This window comes from Hippoglossus hippoglossus, chromosome 6 (assembly GCF_009819705.1).
Source record: "Hippoglossus hippoglossus isolate fHipHip1 chromosome 6, fHipHip1.pri, whole genome shotgun sequence".
In the NCBI taxonomy this organism is placed as follows: domain Eukaryota; kingdom Metazoa; phylum Chordata; class Actinopteri; order Pleuronectiformes; family Pleuronectidae; genus Hippoglossus; species Hippoglossus hippoglossus.
Window position 1 is genome coordinate 2,185,314 of NC_047156.1, and position 13,089 is coordinate 2,198,402.

The 13,089-nt window shown below is 46.7% G+C and overlaps 1 protein-coding gene across 4 annotated transcripts in view; it reads left to right on the top strand.

The window, feature by feature from the left end:
* galnt18a (UDP-N-acetyl-alpha-D-galactosamine:polypeptide N-acetylgalactosaminyltransferase 18a) overlaps window positions 1-13,089 on the top strand; it is a 91,938-nt gene that overhangs the window by 44,791 nt on the left and 34,058 nt on the right. For all 4 annotated transcript variants that reach the window (XM_034587763.1, XM_034587764.1, XM_034587765.1 and 1 more), the window contains exons 2-3: window positions 6,573-6,780; window positions 6,927-7,093. In XM_034587763.1, the coding sequence (XP_034443654.1) occupies window positions 6,573-6,780; window positions 6,927-7,093 (375 nt within the window). The remainder of the gene's footprint in view (window positions 1-6,572; window positions 6,781-6,926; window positions 7,094-13,089) is intronic.

Here is a 13,089-nt window from a genome sequence, read left to right on the forward strand (position 1 = left end):
TCCTTTACAGTCATCGGCTCGTTTCCCTGAACCGACGGAGAGCTGGAGCGTTGGCACATTGGATGTAAAGCAGTTTGTGGCGAGTCCTCGGAAACTGATTGGAGGCCAAAAGGTGAAAGGTTTTCTCAGAAGAAAATGTAGATTCGTGGAAGCATCTGTTCCTCCGACTCACAGACACACACACACACACACACACAGACACACACACACACACACACACACACACAGACAGACACGCACACACACACAAGACATCTGCACCTCTCTCAAGTTATTTGCGTCTGTGCGGTGGAGGAAACACTCTCAGTAGGAGATGGACAGTCAGACGACTCATCAGGCACACACATGAATCCAGGCTCCGACAGTTTGAGGCTTTGATTTTTCCCGAATTTAGAGATTGAAATTGTTTTGGTTGCTCTTTCCCCCCCGACTGCATCTTATTTCCTGCTGTAAAATAGTCCCCCGACACTTCATCTGCCAGTCGGCTGTCAATCACCGCTCCGCCGACAGCCGAGCTGCCGAGCTCTCGCAGATGGAGCCGTTACCAGCCGAGCGTTTGACAGACCGACATCTGCAGCGGGAAGTTTGACACCAAACTAATCAAGCACCAAATTATTTTTGACGCGACGTGTAAATCAAAGATTTCCTTCAGTCCTGTTTTCTAAAATGACGCAGTTACAGCAGGTTGTTGACAGATTGTCACTGAAGCTGTAATTTGAGTTTTCACTTCTCGTACAAGCTGTTATTTGTGCACGGAGTTCATCAGCGACTTCACTTCACAGCCTCTTGTTGCAGAAACACCGAATTCTCTATGAAACTCTGTTCTCGGTTGGAGCAACTGAAACGAAAACACAATTTCTGTTGGTTTGTCTCTGGTGTGGAACAGACGTCTTCTCGCTCCTGAAGTCCGTCTCAGCTCTGGTCCCTGTCCCCTGTCCCAGCAGCGTCCGTCCTCCCGCCTGCCGAGCTCACAGCTCACAGCACGACAGCTCTGCACAGCGACGAGGGGACGAGACGCTCTGTCACCCAGCAGAGCGGCTCGCTCCCAATCCATCAGGCTGTGGTCAGTGTGTGTGTGCACGTGCACGTGCACAAGGAGCCATCCTGGTGTCTGAGCTAATAAAAAGCGAGTGTCTCTGCGAGCTGATGTGACAGAGCTCAGGATCGCCCAGTTTAACACCTTCTGTCACATCCCCTTTACTCTCCTCCTCCTCATCCCCCTCTCTGCCTCTCTGCCTCTCCTCCTCTTCTTCACCCCTCTCTCTCCTCCTCCTCATCCCCCTCTCTGCCTCTCTGCCTCTCCTCCTCTTCTTCATCCCTCTCTCTGCCTCTCCTCACCCCCCTCTCTCTGCCACTCCTCATCCCCCTCTCTCTCCTCCTCTTCTTCATCCCTCTCTCTGCCTCTCCTCACCCCCCTCTCTCTGCCTCTCCTCACCCCCCTCTCTCTCCTCCTCCTCATCCCTCTCTCTGCCTCTCCTCATCCCCCTCTCTACCTCTCCTCCTCCTCATCCCCCTCTCTGCCTCTCCTCCACCTCATCCCTCTCTCTGCCTCTACTCATCCCTCTCTCTGCCACTCCTCATCCCTCTCTCTGCCTCTCCTCCTCCTCATCCCTCTCTCTGCCTCTCCTCACCCCTCTCTCTCCTCCTCCTCATCCCTCTCTCTGCCACTCCTCATCCCCCTCTCTGCCTCTCCTCCTCCTCATCCCTCTCTCTGCCTCTCCTCATCCCTCTCTCTGCCACTCCTCATCCCTCTCTCTGCCACTCCTCATCCCCCTCTCTACCTCTCCTCCTCCCTCTCTCTGCCTCTCCTCCTCTTCTTCATCCCTCTCTCTGCCTCTCCTCACCCCTCTCTCTCCTCCTCATCCCTCTCTCTGCCTCTCCTCATCCCTCTCTCTGCCTCTCCTCATCCCTCTCTCTGCCTCTCCTCCTCCCTCTCTCTGCCTCTCCTCCTCTTCTTCATCCCTCTCTCTGCCTCTCCTCACCCCTCTCTCTCCTCCTCATCCCTCTCTCTGCCTCTCCTCATCCCTCTCTCTGCCACTCCTCATCCCTCTCTCTGCCACTCCTCATCCCCCTCTCTACCTCTCCTCCTCCCTCTCTCTGCCTCTCCTCCTCTTCTTCATCCCTCTCTCTGCCTCTCCTCACCCCTCTCTCTCCTCCTCCTCATCCCTCTCTCTGCCTCTCCTCATCCCCCTCTCTACCTCTCCTCCTCCTCATCCCTCTCTCTGCCTCTACTCATCCCTCTCTCTGCCACTCCTCATCCCTCTCTCTGCCTCTCCTCCTCCTCATCCCTCTCTCTGCCTCTCCTCACCCCTCTCTCTCCTCCTCCTATTTTGTCTGTTCAGTTTTTTCTCCCGCACCCTGCCTGATGTTTTCCGGGTTATTCGTCCGTCTGGTCCTTGTAAACACGATTCCTCATGAAAAAGTTGAGGGAATTTCTTCAAACTTGGTCCAAACGTTCATTAGAAGTTGGTGGTTGAAGGTCAAAGGTCACTGTGACCTCATAAACCCCTTTCTTGTGAGTGTAATAATCTTAACAACTCCTCCAGACAATCCTTTCAAATTTGGCACAAATGTTCACTCAGACTCACGGATTAACTGATTAGATTTGGGATGTCGGAGGTCAAAGGTCACCGTGGCCTCACGACACATCTCTTGAACATCATATATCGAGTCTGACTTTAGGGAATTTCCTCAAAGTTTGACATTTGTCCAGAAGATGAACTGATAAGATTTCAAAGGTCACAGTGATCTCATATGAGTCTGGATAAAAAGTGTTCAGGCTGGTGGAGGGATACAGCAGCGGGGGGGGGGGAGTTCTACTCTACCAGAGAGTTGATTTACTTTTAAAGTTTTCAAACATAGTAAATAAGTTGAAATCCCTTTGTTGATGGTTTGTTGAAAACAAATCTGACTTTCTTTCCAAAATCGTTCCCCTCTGTGTCTCTTTGTGAACTGTTGTTGTGCGTGTGTGTGTGTGTGTGTGTGTGTGTGTGTGTGTGTCTGTGTGTGTGTGTAATCACAGCTGAACAGACAGTGACGAGCAGCCAAGTCTCTCTCCAGCAGCGATATCACAGAACAAAGCGACGCTGTTTACTGTTGAGCAGGAGGAGCTGCCAGACTGAACAGTGAGCTGCACCCGTGTGCGTTGACCTCTGACCTTCCCCCCCGAGGCCCTGTCAGGTGGCAGATGAATAGAAAGTCGTTTTTTTCAAACCGTAGACAATGAAATACGGTATTTTATTTAGAAAAATAGATTCATGAGGACAAACAGTGAGCAAACTGGCACATTTGCAGGAGTGAATTGTTTCCACTCCCTTTTATTCTGGAAAATAATCAAGAAATACAACAGCTGGTTGCACTGTGCTGCAGGATTGTGTGTGTGTGTGTGTGTTTGAGTGTGTGTGTTTGAGTGAGATCTTGAAATGATCTTGAATCTTATGAATATGAACTTATATTTATTTGCTCTTAAGTTGTAATTAACTTCCTCTGACAGTTCACACACATGCAGAGCATAAATGAAAACGTGAACTGAGCAGTGTGTCCATGTGACGACTGCACAACTACACACTTTACTGTAGGTACTGTATTACACACACACGGACACACACAGACACAGACACACACACAACCTCGTGGCCGCTCCACTTGATTCCTCCTGACTTCTCCTGCGGTGGTACGCTGTGCCCTCGAGCCGCTGGAGAAAGGGCAGCTGGGTCGGACTGAATTAATAATGAAACATGTCGGACAAAGTGCAGCAGGGCAGGACACAACAAACTGCATCTGTCCTTCTCCCTCTGGAGAAAACCTGAGAAACCTCACACAGTCTCGTTCACGCCGTCCAGCCGCCGCTTCGTTTCGGCTCTTAAGACTTAAACCTCCTAAAACCTCAGGAGCGGCTGCAGCAAAGAGAAGAATCCGTCAGTAAGCGGCTGCTCATCCCGAGGCCGTTGAGGCGACTCGGAAGGAGGCGGCGTTTTCACCCTCAGGACCATTAGACGAGTTATCGGCTGAGAGGAAAGTGCTGCTCTTCAAACCAATGAAAAGGCCTTTGAGCTGCAGGAAGGAGAGCAGCCGCTCCACAGACCTTCAGCCAGAGGAAAGAGGGACGTTTGACCAAGGTTAGAGTCCAACAAGGGAAATAAACGCTGTGAAACCAGCGTCGGGTTTGGCAAAGTTTTGACCAAATGTTTTATTCGCCTCCTCGCTTGTGCTGATTGGAACGTTCAGCAACAATATGAGCCCATCCTGCTCATGCACGGCTCTGTAACTGCTCACTTAAATGTGTTTCATGAGCTCTAAACTAAATTACATGACTGTCTTTTGAGGAAATACATGAATGCAGCTTTTAATATAACATTTATTACCATATTTATGGTTGGAAGAAGCGGTAGGACGTCTTAGCTCCGCCTCCCAGCACAACGTTCTCAAGCGTTTCTTTAATTTCCAGAGGAAACGCACTTTCCATCCAAAACCTGACGTTACTCTCATATCTTCTATTTTCTGCTCGGTTTTGCATCAGTTTGACAGAAAGCTGCTCCTGCAGCATCGTCACAGACGGAGACTATATTTGGACGATGGAGCGGTAACGTCCGTGCTCATCGACAGAGCACAAGGGCGCAGTGAAGCAGCCTCCACACAGCAGCCCACAGCAGTGTCCCCTGGGAGCTCTCCTCTCTATCCAACGTGCAAACACAGCGAGCGAGCAGCCAAACAAACACTCCGCTAATGTCAGCCGGCTGGATAATTAGCTGCTCGGCCGCGGCACATTAAACAGAACTGGAACATACCTGCAAATGTCACTCAGATGCTGGAGACAACACAAAGTCTCCTTGTACACCAGAACCTCCGGGACCTCGCCACCTGCTGTCAATCACACTCCCACCGGCGCCTGCACCCGGGCCCGACAGAAAGGAGGCTGTGTTCCTTCATTTTAATTATACACAACTATTAACAGCACATTTTTAAAAACGTATATTATTGTATAAAGCAAAAGAATATGTTTAAATGTGATTTGAGTTGAGGACGCTGCAGCTGCCTGTGACTCAGCAGCTGTTAAAATAGCGAGAATGAAAAGTAACGTCTGGTTTGATTCGACATCAGCAAAGGTTCCACATCCCGAGTGAAACCTGGTTCAGTCTATTCCAGGCCCCGCTTGTCATAACTTCCACTTTCAAAGAGAAACACAAACTTTGCAAAGCTCAGTGAGTCAGTCGTCTGTTGTCAGGCGTCTTAAATCATCGTTTGTATTCACCGCGTGGGCTCCATGCAAATGAGGAAAAAAATAAACCATCTCGTGTTAACTGGATATACAATGATGACAAGTTGTAGTCAGTGAATTATGAAAGTAGACGACATGTTTCCCAGCAACGTTCATCCACTGTAATGAGAAACGTCAACTGAGAGACGTGAAGCGTTCGCACTGTTCCCATAAAAACATCCACCGACCTTTTCATTCTCATAATGCACAGTCGGCTGATTTATCCAGAGTCAACGTTTGCCGATGTAATGTTTGTTATCCACCAAAATGAGCAGTTATTTTCCCAAATTACTGCGTTCACCCGGTTGTTATTAATTAATAAAATGCTTAAATAGACTTTATTAATTAGGGATGTAATTGCGTATATACAGTAACTGCTTCTGTGAATATATCACTGCAAGACAGGACCTGATCTTATCCTGCTTGTGGCCCCCAGATGTGCAGGACCGGCCCCGAGGGTCTCGTCATAGTTTATTCATCCATATTAAAAGTGAGGAGTAAAACACATTTAATTATTCAGGACACGTTGATTGTGAATATGTTGAGGATGTTGCTCTCTAGCTTGATGTGGAGCAAATGTTATTTTATGGGTCGAGCACCTTCTGTTTACTCTCCAACCTTCCGCCTGCACCTGGACATCCCACTCGGGGATTTGAGCGGGACTCCGGCTCATGAATATCTCATTTTCTCCGGGATGATCCACGTCTTCCAGCCGCTCGGACAAACAACGGGCCGTCGCATTTATATTCTGCGGCTGTGTTGCCCCAGATCTGCCACCGCGCGGTGAAAGAGCAACTCGTGTTTGGAATCGTGACGAGTGAGAATCGCTTCTTAGACGGGTTCATCTCTTTGTGCACGATAATTCACATTAAATAAAAAAAGTTCCAGACAACCATGAGTTTGGGTTTTGGTGTTTTTTCCCAAACTGATCTGAAGTCGTCCTCAGAGTGAAATCCCTGTTGTTCTATATAACATTTAGGTTCCGCTCCGTTTCCCCGCGCTGCTCAGATTATTCTCTCATCCCTCAACAAACAGGTTTGGTTTAATGGGCACAGACGTAGCGCCCGCTCCATCATTCTCCCCGCGCAGCTCCCTGATTGGAGGTGAAGGACGCTCATTTGTCATTACGTTTCTCCACCGTTGCTAAGGCAGCTGTCACCGCGCCTGACAACACGCCGCTCTGTGGCGGCTCTCGGGGGGGAAAACTCAGATCTATTCAAATCGACTTCTTCAAAACAGTCACAAAATGCAACCAACCTGTCTCTCTCTCTCTCTCTCTCTCTCTCTCTCTCTCTCTCTCTCTCTCTCTCCACAGACACGCCTCTGAAGGACGGTGAGGACGCAGCGTCTTCCTCAGACCTGGCCTCGGACCCCGCCCTCTCGCTCTTCAAACACTGGGGTCACGACCTGGGCCCCGAGAGTCGAAGGGTCGCCCTCAAGAAGTTCCGTTACTATGGCTACAATGGTTACCTTAGCGACCGCATCTCCCTCACTCGGCCGATTGCAGATCTGCGACCTGACGGGTGAGTCGGTTGATCGATGGTCACACTGTTGATTGATTAGTTCATCAATATGAGTGATGGTATCTTCCTCCCATGGCTCCGGCCTCTAATGGGCTGATGCTTTACTTTGTTTCTCTCTTTCCACCCCCCCCCCCTCCACTCTCCAGCTGCAGAAACCTGTCGTATTCGTCCGACCTTCCTCAGCTCAGCATCATCTTCATCTTTGTGAACGAGGCCCTGTCGGTGCTGCTGCGCTCCGTCCACACGGCCATCCAGCGGACGCCGTCTCACCTGCTCAAAGAGATCATCCTGGTGGACGACCACAGCAGCAGCTGTAAGAAACCCTCCTGACGCACGACACATTTTACGCTGAGCCCCCCGGGACACGAGTTCTGACATTTAAAGCTGAGGCTCATTTAAACGCAGAGCTCGCACTCGTTTACACATCCATCCATCACAGGGATTAAAGGACGTGTCCCACTGGGATTTAATTCTCGGCAGCAACAGTTTCTCCTGAAATCGACCACTTGTTATGCTTGCGATGGAAATTCTCCACCAATATCAACATCTATTAGAAAACCAGTGGATTTCTTGCAGATATATTTGATCCTGATAGTTTTCCCACAACATATTTTACATTTGCTTTGCTGCTTTCTGGAAATATATTGAGCACAGTGAATAACACCTTATCAAAAATAGGTTGGATGTTAAGTTTGGCCCATAGATCATAAATAAAGATGGATGACGAGTCTCCTCTTCCTCACGTCAGCACAGTGTTCAGGGATGGAGACGTAGTGTCGAGGTCCCGCCTGTAGCTGCAGCAGCACTAAGTGGATTCAGTGCATCCAGCTCCACTGACGCTGCTGTTAGACTTTATAACTTCCACTAATCGCAGCCTAAGCAGCGACTGTGGCTGAAATGAATTTCAAACAAATGTAAATCTCCTCTTTACGTCGGGCTCAAGTGTTAACCAACAGTAGTTAGTGCAGCGAGAGGAAGAAGAGTTAGTGTCTGTGCTTAATGTCCCACTGGTTTTATATTCTGCTGTGGACGCTGCACGGGACCGGGGACATGCTCGTACATTAGCTGCATCAGTGGTGTATGAAAACAGATGAAAAGTCATTACGCGAGTCGCACGGCGATGGCCCGAGTGTGACTCGTCTGCAGGAAGGCTGGTGTTAATAATTACATCACGGAACATATTTCACTGCTGCCAAATCTATAATTGCCGTTACGAGGAATCTGCCCGTGCTCCCGTCGCCTGCAGATTTTATGGCTCCTTCACCTCTTCTCTGTTCTTCAACAATACAGTATATCAGAGTTTAGTTCTGGTGCTTGCACAGGTTGAATGCATATTATCGGAGCGACCAGGGAGAGCGATAGGTTCATCATTTACCTCCAATTATTCCTTCTTGCAGTTTCTCCTCATAGGAAATATAAGTTAATGCTCCTGCTTGACGGTGAATAACAAGGGCGTCGAGGTTCTGGGTCATAAAGGGAATCGATGGGAGATAATTCAGCGAACGCTCCTGATCGTTGCTGCTGCTTATTGATCGTAAACACGCTGTAATTATGAGAAGTGGGGGTGGACAGGGTTCGGGCGAAGGCAGGAGGTGAGAGGAGGAGCACTCAGGCTCATTATGAGACGTGTTCATCAAGCTCCCTCGTACAAAGATCTGTGACGACATTCAGAGGAACTTCTTGAAATAACGGAATTTAGGAGCAGATCCTGGTCGAGATTATTCAGAAAGCTCCTCAGAGCCCCGGAGGTGGAAGCGTGTTCGGGTTCCTAACAGGTTCAGGAGAATAATTTAGATCAAGCTGTAATAAGAGGCACGGATCTCACCTGTGAGGTTTGAATCTCCGGTCTCGCTCTCAGACGAGCAGACGGGTTCAGGTGTGAATCTGCTCTGCTGGGTTCTCTTGGCTTCTGTTGTTTCACTGGGGCCAAATCGTCGCCTTTGTTTCATAAACTAATTTAAACTAATGGTCGTCTGTCCGGTTTGGATTTGGGCTTCCACACCGGCCTCACGTGGTGCGGACCAGCAGACCAAAGCACGTGGTCTCGTTCTGGATCCAACTGAAGTAGAGGCAGAATTAAAGGATAGAAGAAGAAGAGGAGGAGGAAGAGGAGGAGGAGGAAGCAGCTGCTGCAGTCTTCACGATGAGGACGTTCTGTGCCTGAAGGTGCTGATGCTGGTGGTAATACCATCATGACGTTACCATGGCAACCAAATGAACCACTTCATACAGTCTGGCTTGATATGTTAGTCACGCTCTTTATGGTGAATCGGCTGTGACAACCATGATGTTCGTTCTATGGTTCTGTGGATTTCTAGTTTGTTGTAATTCTTCATTTTTCTGCTCGTGTCTCACTCTCATTTGTTGCTTTATCTGTCGTCTGTGTTGCTTTTGTCTTTGTTATTTAAATGTTATCACCTCAACGGCTTCAAGTCATCACGACCAAAACACTGCAGCTGGTTCACACCTTTACAGAATTGATGATTGATGTGCTTATGAATGGAATGAAACGTGATCAGTCAATTCCACCAATTAAAGGAATGTGTGATACTAAGTAACGGGGTCGACCGCACTAAAGTAAAAGTTTCTCCTCCTTTGCTCAGAGTTGCTCTAGAATCTTCCCTTAATCCCGAACCAGGACTCGTCAAGTTGATTCTGTGTTGGAGGTTTTCTGAGATGAAAGAATGAGCAGAGACGTCTGAGGTTTAATCCATAAAACTCCACAAAGTGCAGATTAAAGATCACTGAGCTGTGTAAACCTCCATTAATATCATAATGACATTAAAGTGAAAAAAAACCACACTAGATTATTTACACTGATCTAGTATCACATTTATTTTTAATGAACTGTGTGTGTGGTTTCTCAGAGGACACAGTCCGGACAGAAATATGAAAACTGAATCTGAGACGACTTCCAGACGTCAGTGGTGCACAGACACAGGATCCTAATGACTTTACTCATTAATTTGAAAATGATCAGTCGCAGCCTCAAATGCAAAACAAGCCCCCTGTGGAGCCGCAGCATGTTCACACGTGCAGATGTGGTGAGTCGTCAACACGGGGCTGTTCACAGATATTAAAAAACCATTGGATTTCTGCAGGTCTCCGAGTGGACTGGTGGAGAACTGGGCTCCTGTTGTTCAGACGCAGCTGCACGTGGGTCACAACATGTTTCACCGTGGGAACCACACGTCGGAGCCTTAATTAGAGAACTGGAGGTGCGCTTGATTTAATTGTGTTTTTCTTACCTCCAGCAAGGAGGTTATTTTTCCATCAGCTTTCATTTGTTTGTCTGTTAGTTCGAAGGATTTTATAAAAAAAACCACTGGACGGATTATCATGGAACTTGGCTGCAGGACGTGGAGTCGGGGGGGAATTCATTAAACTGGGATGTGGACCCAGGGTTTATTTGTTTTTCATTCTTTAACATTGTGAGATCAAACAATTTTTCAACATTTTCATTGTCGTGGATTTAAATGTATATGGTAACAAATTGGGTTAGAAACCTGGAAGTATAACCAATGTGGAGCTGGGAATTTTAAATTGGCTTAAGCTGCAACGCTTGTTTGAATTGAAGGGGACTGTTGGGGGGGTGCGCTTGTCTGAGCACAATTCTAGTTTTTACCTCAGTTGACCACGTTTTCCTCTACATCTGTTTGTCTGATAGTTTGCTGGATATAAACAAAATCTACAGGATGATTTTCTATGAAACCCCGTGGAGGGATGTGGTTTGAGTCAGGAAAGAACTCAGAACATTTTAAAGTGCATCCAGAACAAGAGGCAGATTCACTTTATATAGAAAAAATTCAAAACAATCAGGCACATTTAGGAAACTGATATTTATGAGTGTGTGTACATTTAGCTTGATTAGATTTTAGGGACTGTTGAGGTCTGAGCTCTTCTGAGTCACATTCCAATCGGATGTTGTATTGCAATTACAAAGAGTTGTGAGTTTTACAAGAGACGACAAAAACATTTGATCCTGAATTTCCCAGGATGCAAAGCAGCATTTCCTTTGACTTTCTAAGCCTTGTAAATCCTCACATCTTTGAAATGAGTCTGTAACATATGTTAGAAATCTGTCTTATCGACGCCTGTAGGTCGAGCTCAGAGGAAACTGTTTTATTAGACTTTAGAACGATTCATCCAGAGAAGAAATGAAACAACTGGTTTTTAATGGATAATGAACTGCACTGAACAAAGGACCAAACCTTAAAAGAAACCGCCTCAGAGCGAAAGGGAACTAAAACCTGTTTGTTATCCATTGTCATCGTTCTTGTTGATTCCTCAGAGGATCTTCCAGGTATGTTTCTGTACTTATTGAATTTCAAAACGCTTTAATAAGGTGTCTGTGGGACCTCGGTGGCGCTTTGAGCTCTTTTCCTGCTTTTTATGTTTTTAATGTAAGGAACCTCTGGTGAGCGTGAAACACAAGCGTTTGAAGCACTCCCCAGTCCAGTTCGAAACGAGCCCATCGCTCTTCCAGGTCAGCAGCCAACTGTGGCTCATTAGAGGGAAACAGAGGGAATACATAATCCAGGCTGATGCTTATAATGAATAGAGAAGAGGGCAGTAGCTGCAGCCTGTGGGCAGGATTACAACACACACATGTAACAATAAGAAAATGATGTTCGCTGTTCCATTGTGGGCCGTGTGTGTCTGTGTGTGTGTGTGTGTGTGTGTGTGTTTCCTTTTGTCTACGTAAATGTGTGCAAAGCATGTATGGAATCATCCATGAAGAAAAACAGGAGTGACACTAAAAAACACAAACACACACAACATATCTGAGCATAATCAAAACAATGTGTGTGTGTGCACCATGATTTTCTGCCATACCATTTTTATATTAACCTTTAGATCTCTTTTCTGTTTTCTTATCATCTTACTGTTCTTATTAAGCTGGAGATGTCGGTCAGTGATTCACTTGGTGAGCTGCTCGTTCCAGCTCTTTGAAATCTCATTAACTATTGGACTGATTGTTGACTGTGGCAGTTCTGGGTGACACATTTCTGCAGAGAGCAACAACACAAACCCTTCACTGTGTGTGTTGTGTTTTTCTCTCATGGAAAAGACCTTCATTTTGTTCATATCACACCAGAAATGAACAAGAGGCTCATGTTGAAACTTTTACCTCCACCCAGCAGGTTTTCTGTTAGTGTGTCTGTTATTTGGCAGGATCGCACAAAACCTGGTGGACGGATAACCACGAAACTTAATGCGGCAAATAGCGTTTCATACATGTGTCATCATGAGGTTCATTGTGAAACTGAGGCAGGACAAATGAGACTGTTGCTGCCGCCACCGTTTGGATATGAAATGGAAACACTGCTGTGACATTAGTTTAGATCCTGACTTTAACAAGTCTGCATTTTAAAGGAGACATATTCAGGTTCATAATTTAAATTTGTTTCATTACTTAAAGGTTTCCATGCTCTTAATGTCCAGAAAACACATCTCTCTCCTCGCTGCAGCTCCTCTCTTCAGCCTCTGTCTCAAACACTTGGTTTTAGCTCCTGTCTCTTTAAGATAAAGCCCAGTCGGCTCTGATTGGCCAGCTGACCCACTCTGTTGTGATTGGTCAACCACTTCCAGCTCGTGTTTGAAATGTTCACTAAAACCCTGTTTATCACACTAGAGGAAAGAAAAACTTAATTTATCTTCTTTATGAGAAAATCATGCATCACACAGACGTTCAGATTCGTCTCTTTCCAAGTCTTTCATTTGCAGAAATACATTTTCTGGAACAAATAATTCAATTATGTCTGTTTATAGAGAAGCACAGGTTACATCTGTCAGAGCTTTAAGTTAGAGGGCAAACTGATGAGATGCATTATGATGCACTGGTGTGAAGGAGTCAAACGGGATTCAAACTACCACACTTTAACCTAATTACACTTGATAAATAAACACCTCATTCCAAAATCCCTGCAGTGGCTGACTTATCAGTGTTCCCTCATCTTAAAGAAAGCTTCTCAAAAGGCTTCGGGACCCGACGCCTCAGGATGGAGGTGGAGCTCTGCTGTGGCCTGATAAGAGCCAGTCTGCTGTCAGAGTCCCAGTTCGTCCCGGGGGGGTGAGGTGGGACTGAAGTGCAGACCAGTCAACTTCTTCCACTGGGACCATTCAGATTAGTGGAGGCTCTGTCGTGTTGAAACACAAAGTTGGGAACACGTCGTTACCTTCGCCAACAAGGTTATTGTTGTATTTTATTCCAATTTGGTAATAAAATTGACTTTAGGTAAACTTTGCTGAACTGAACTTTCCTTTTGCAAAAATAATCCTGCACGTCCTCGCTCTGCCTCCTTTGTG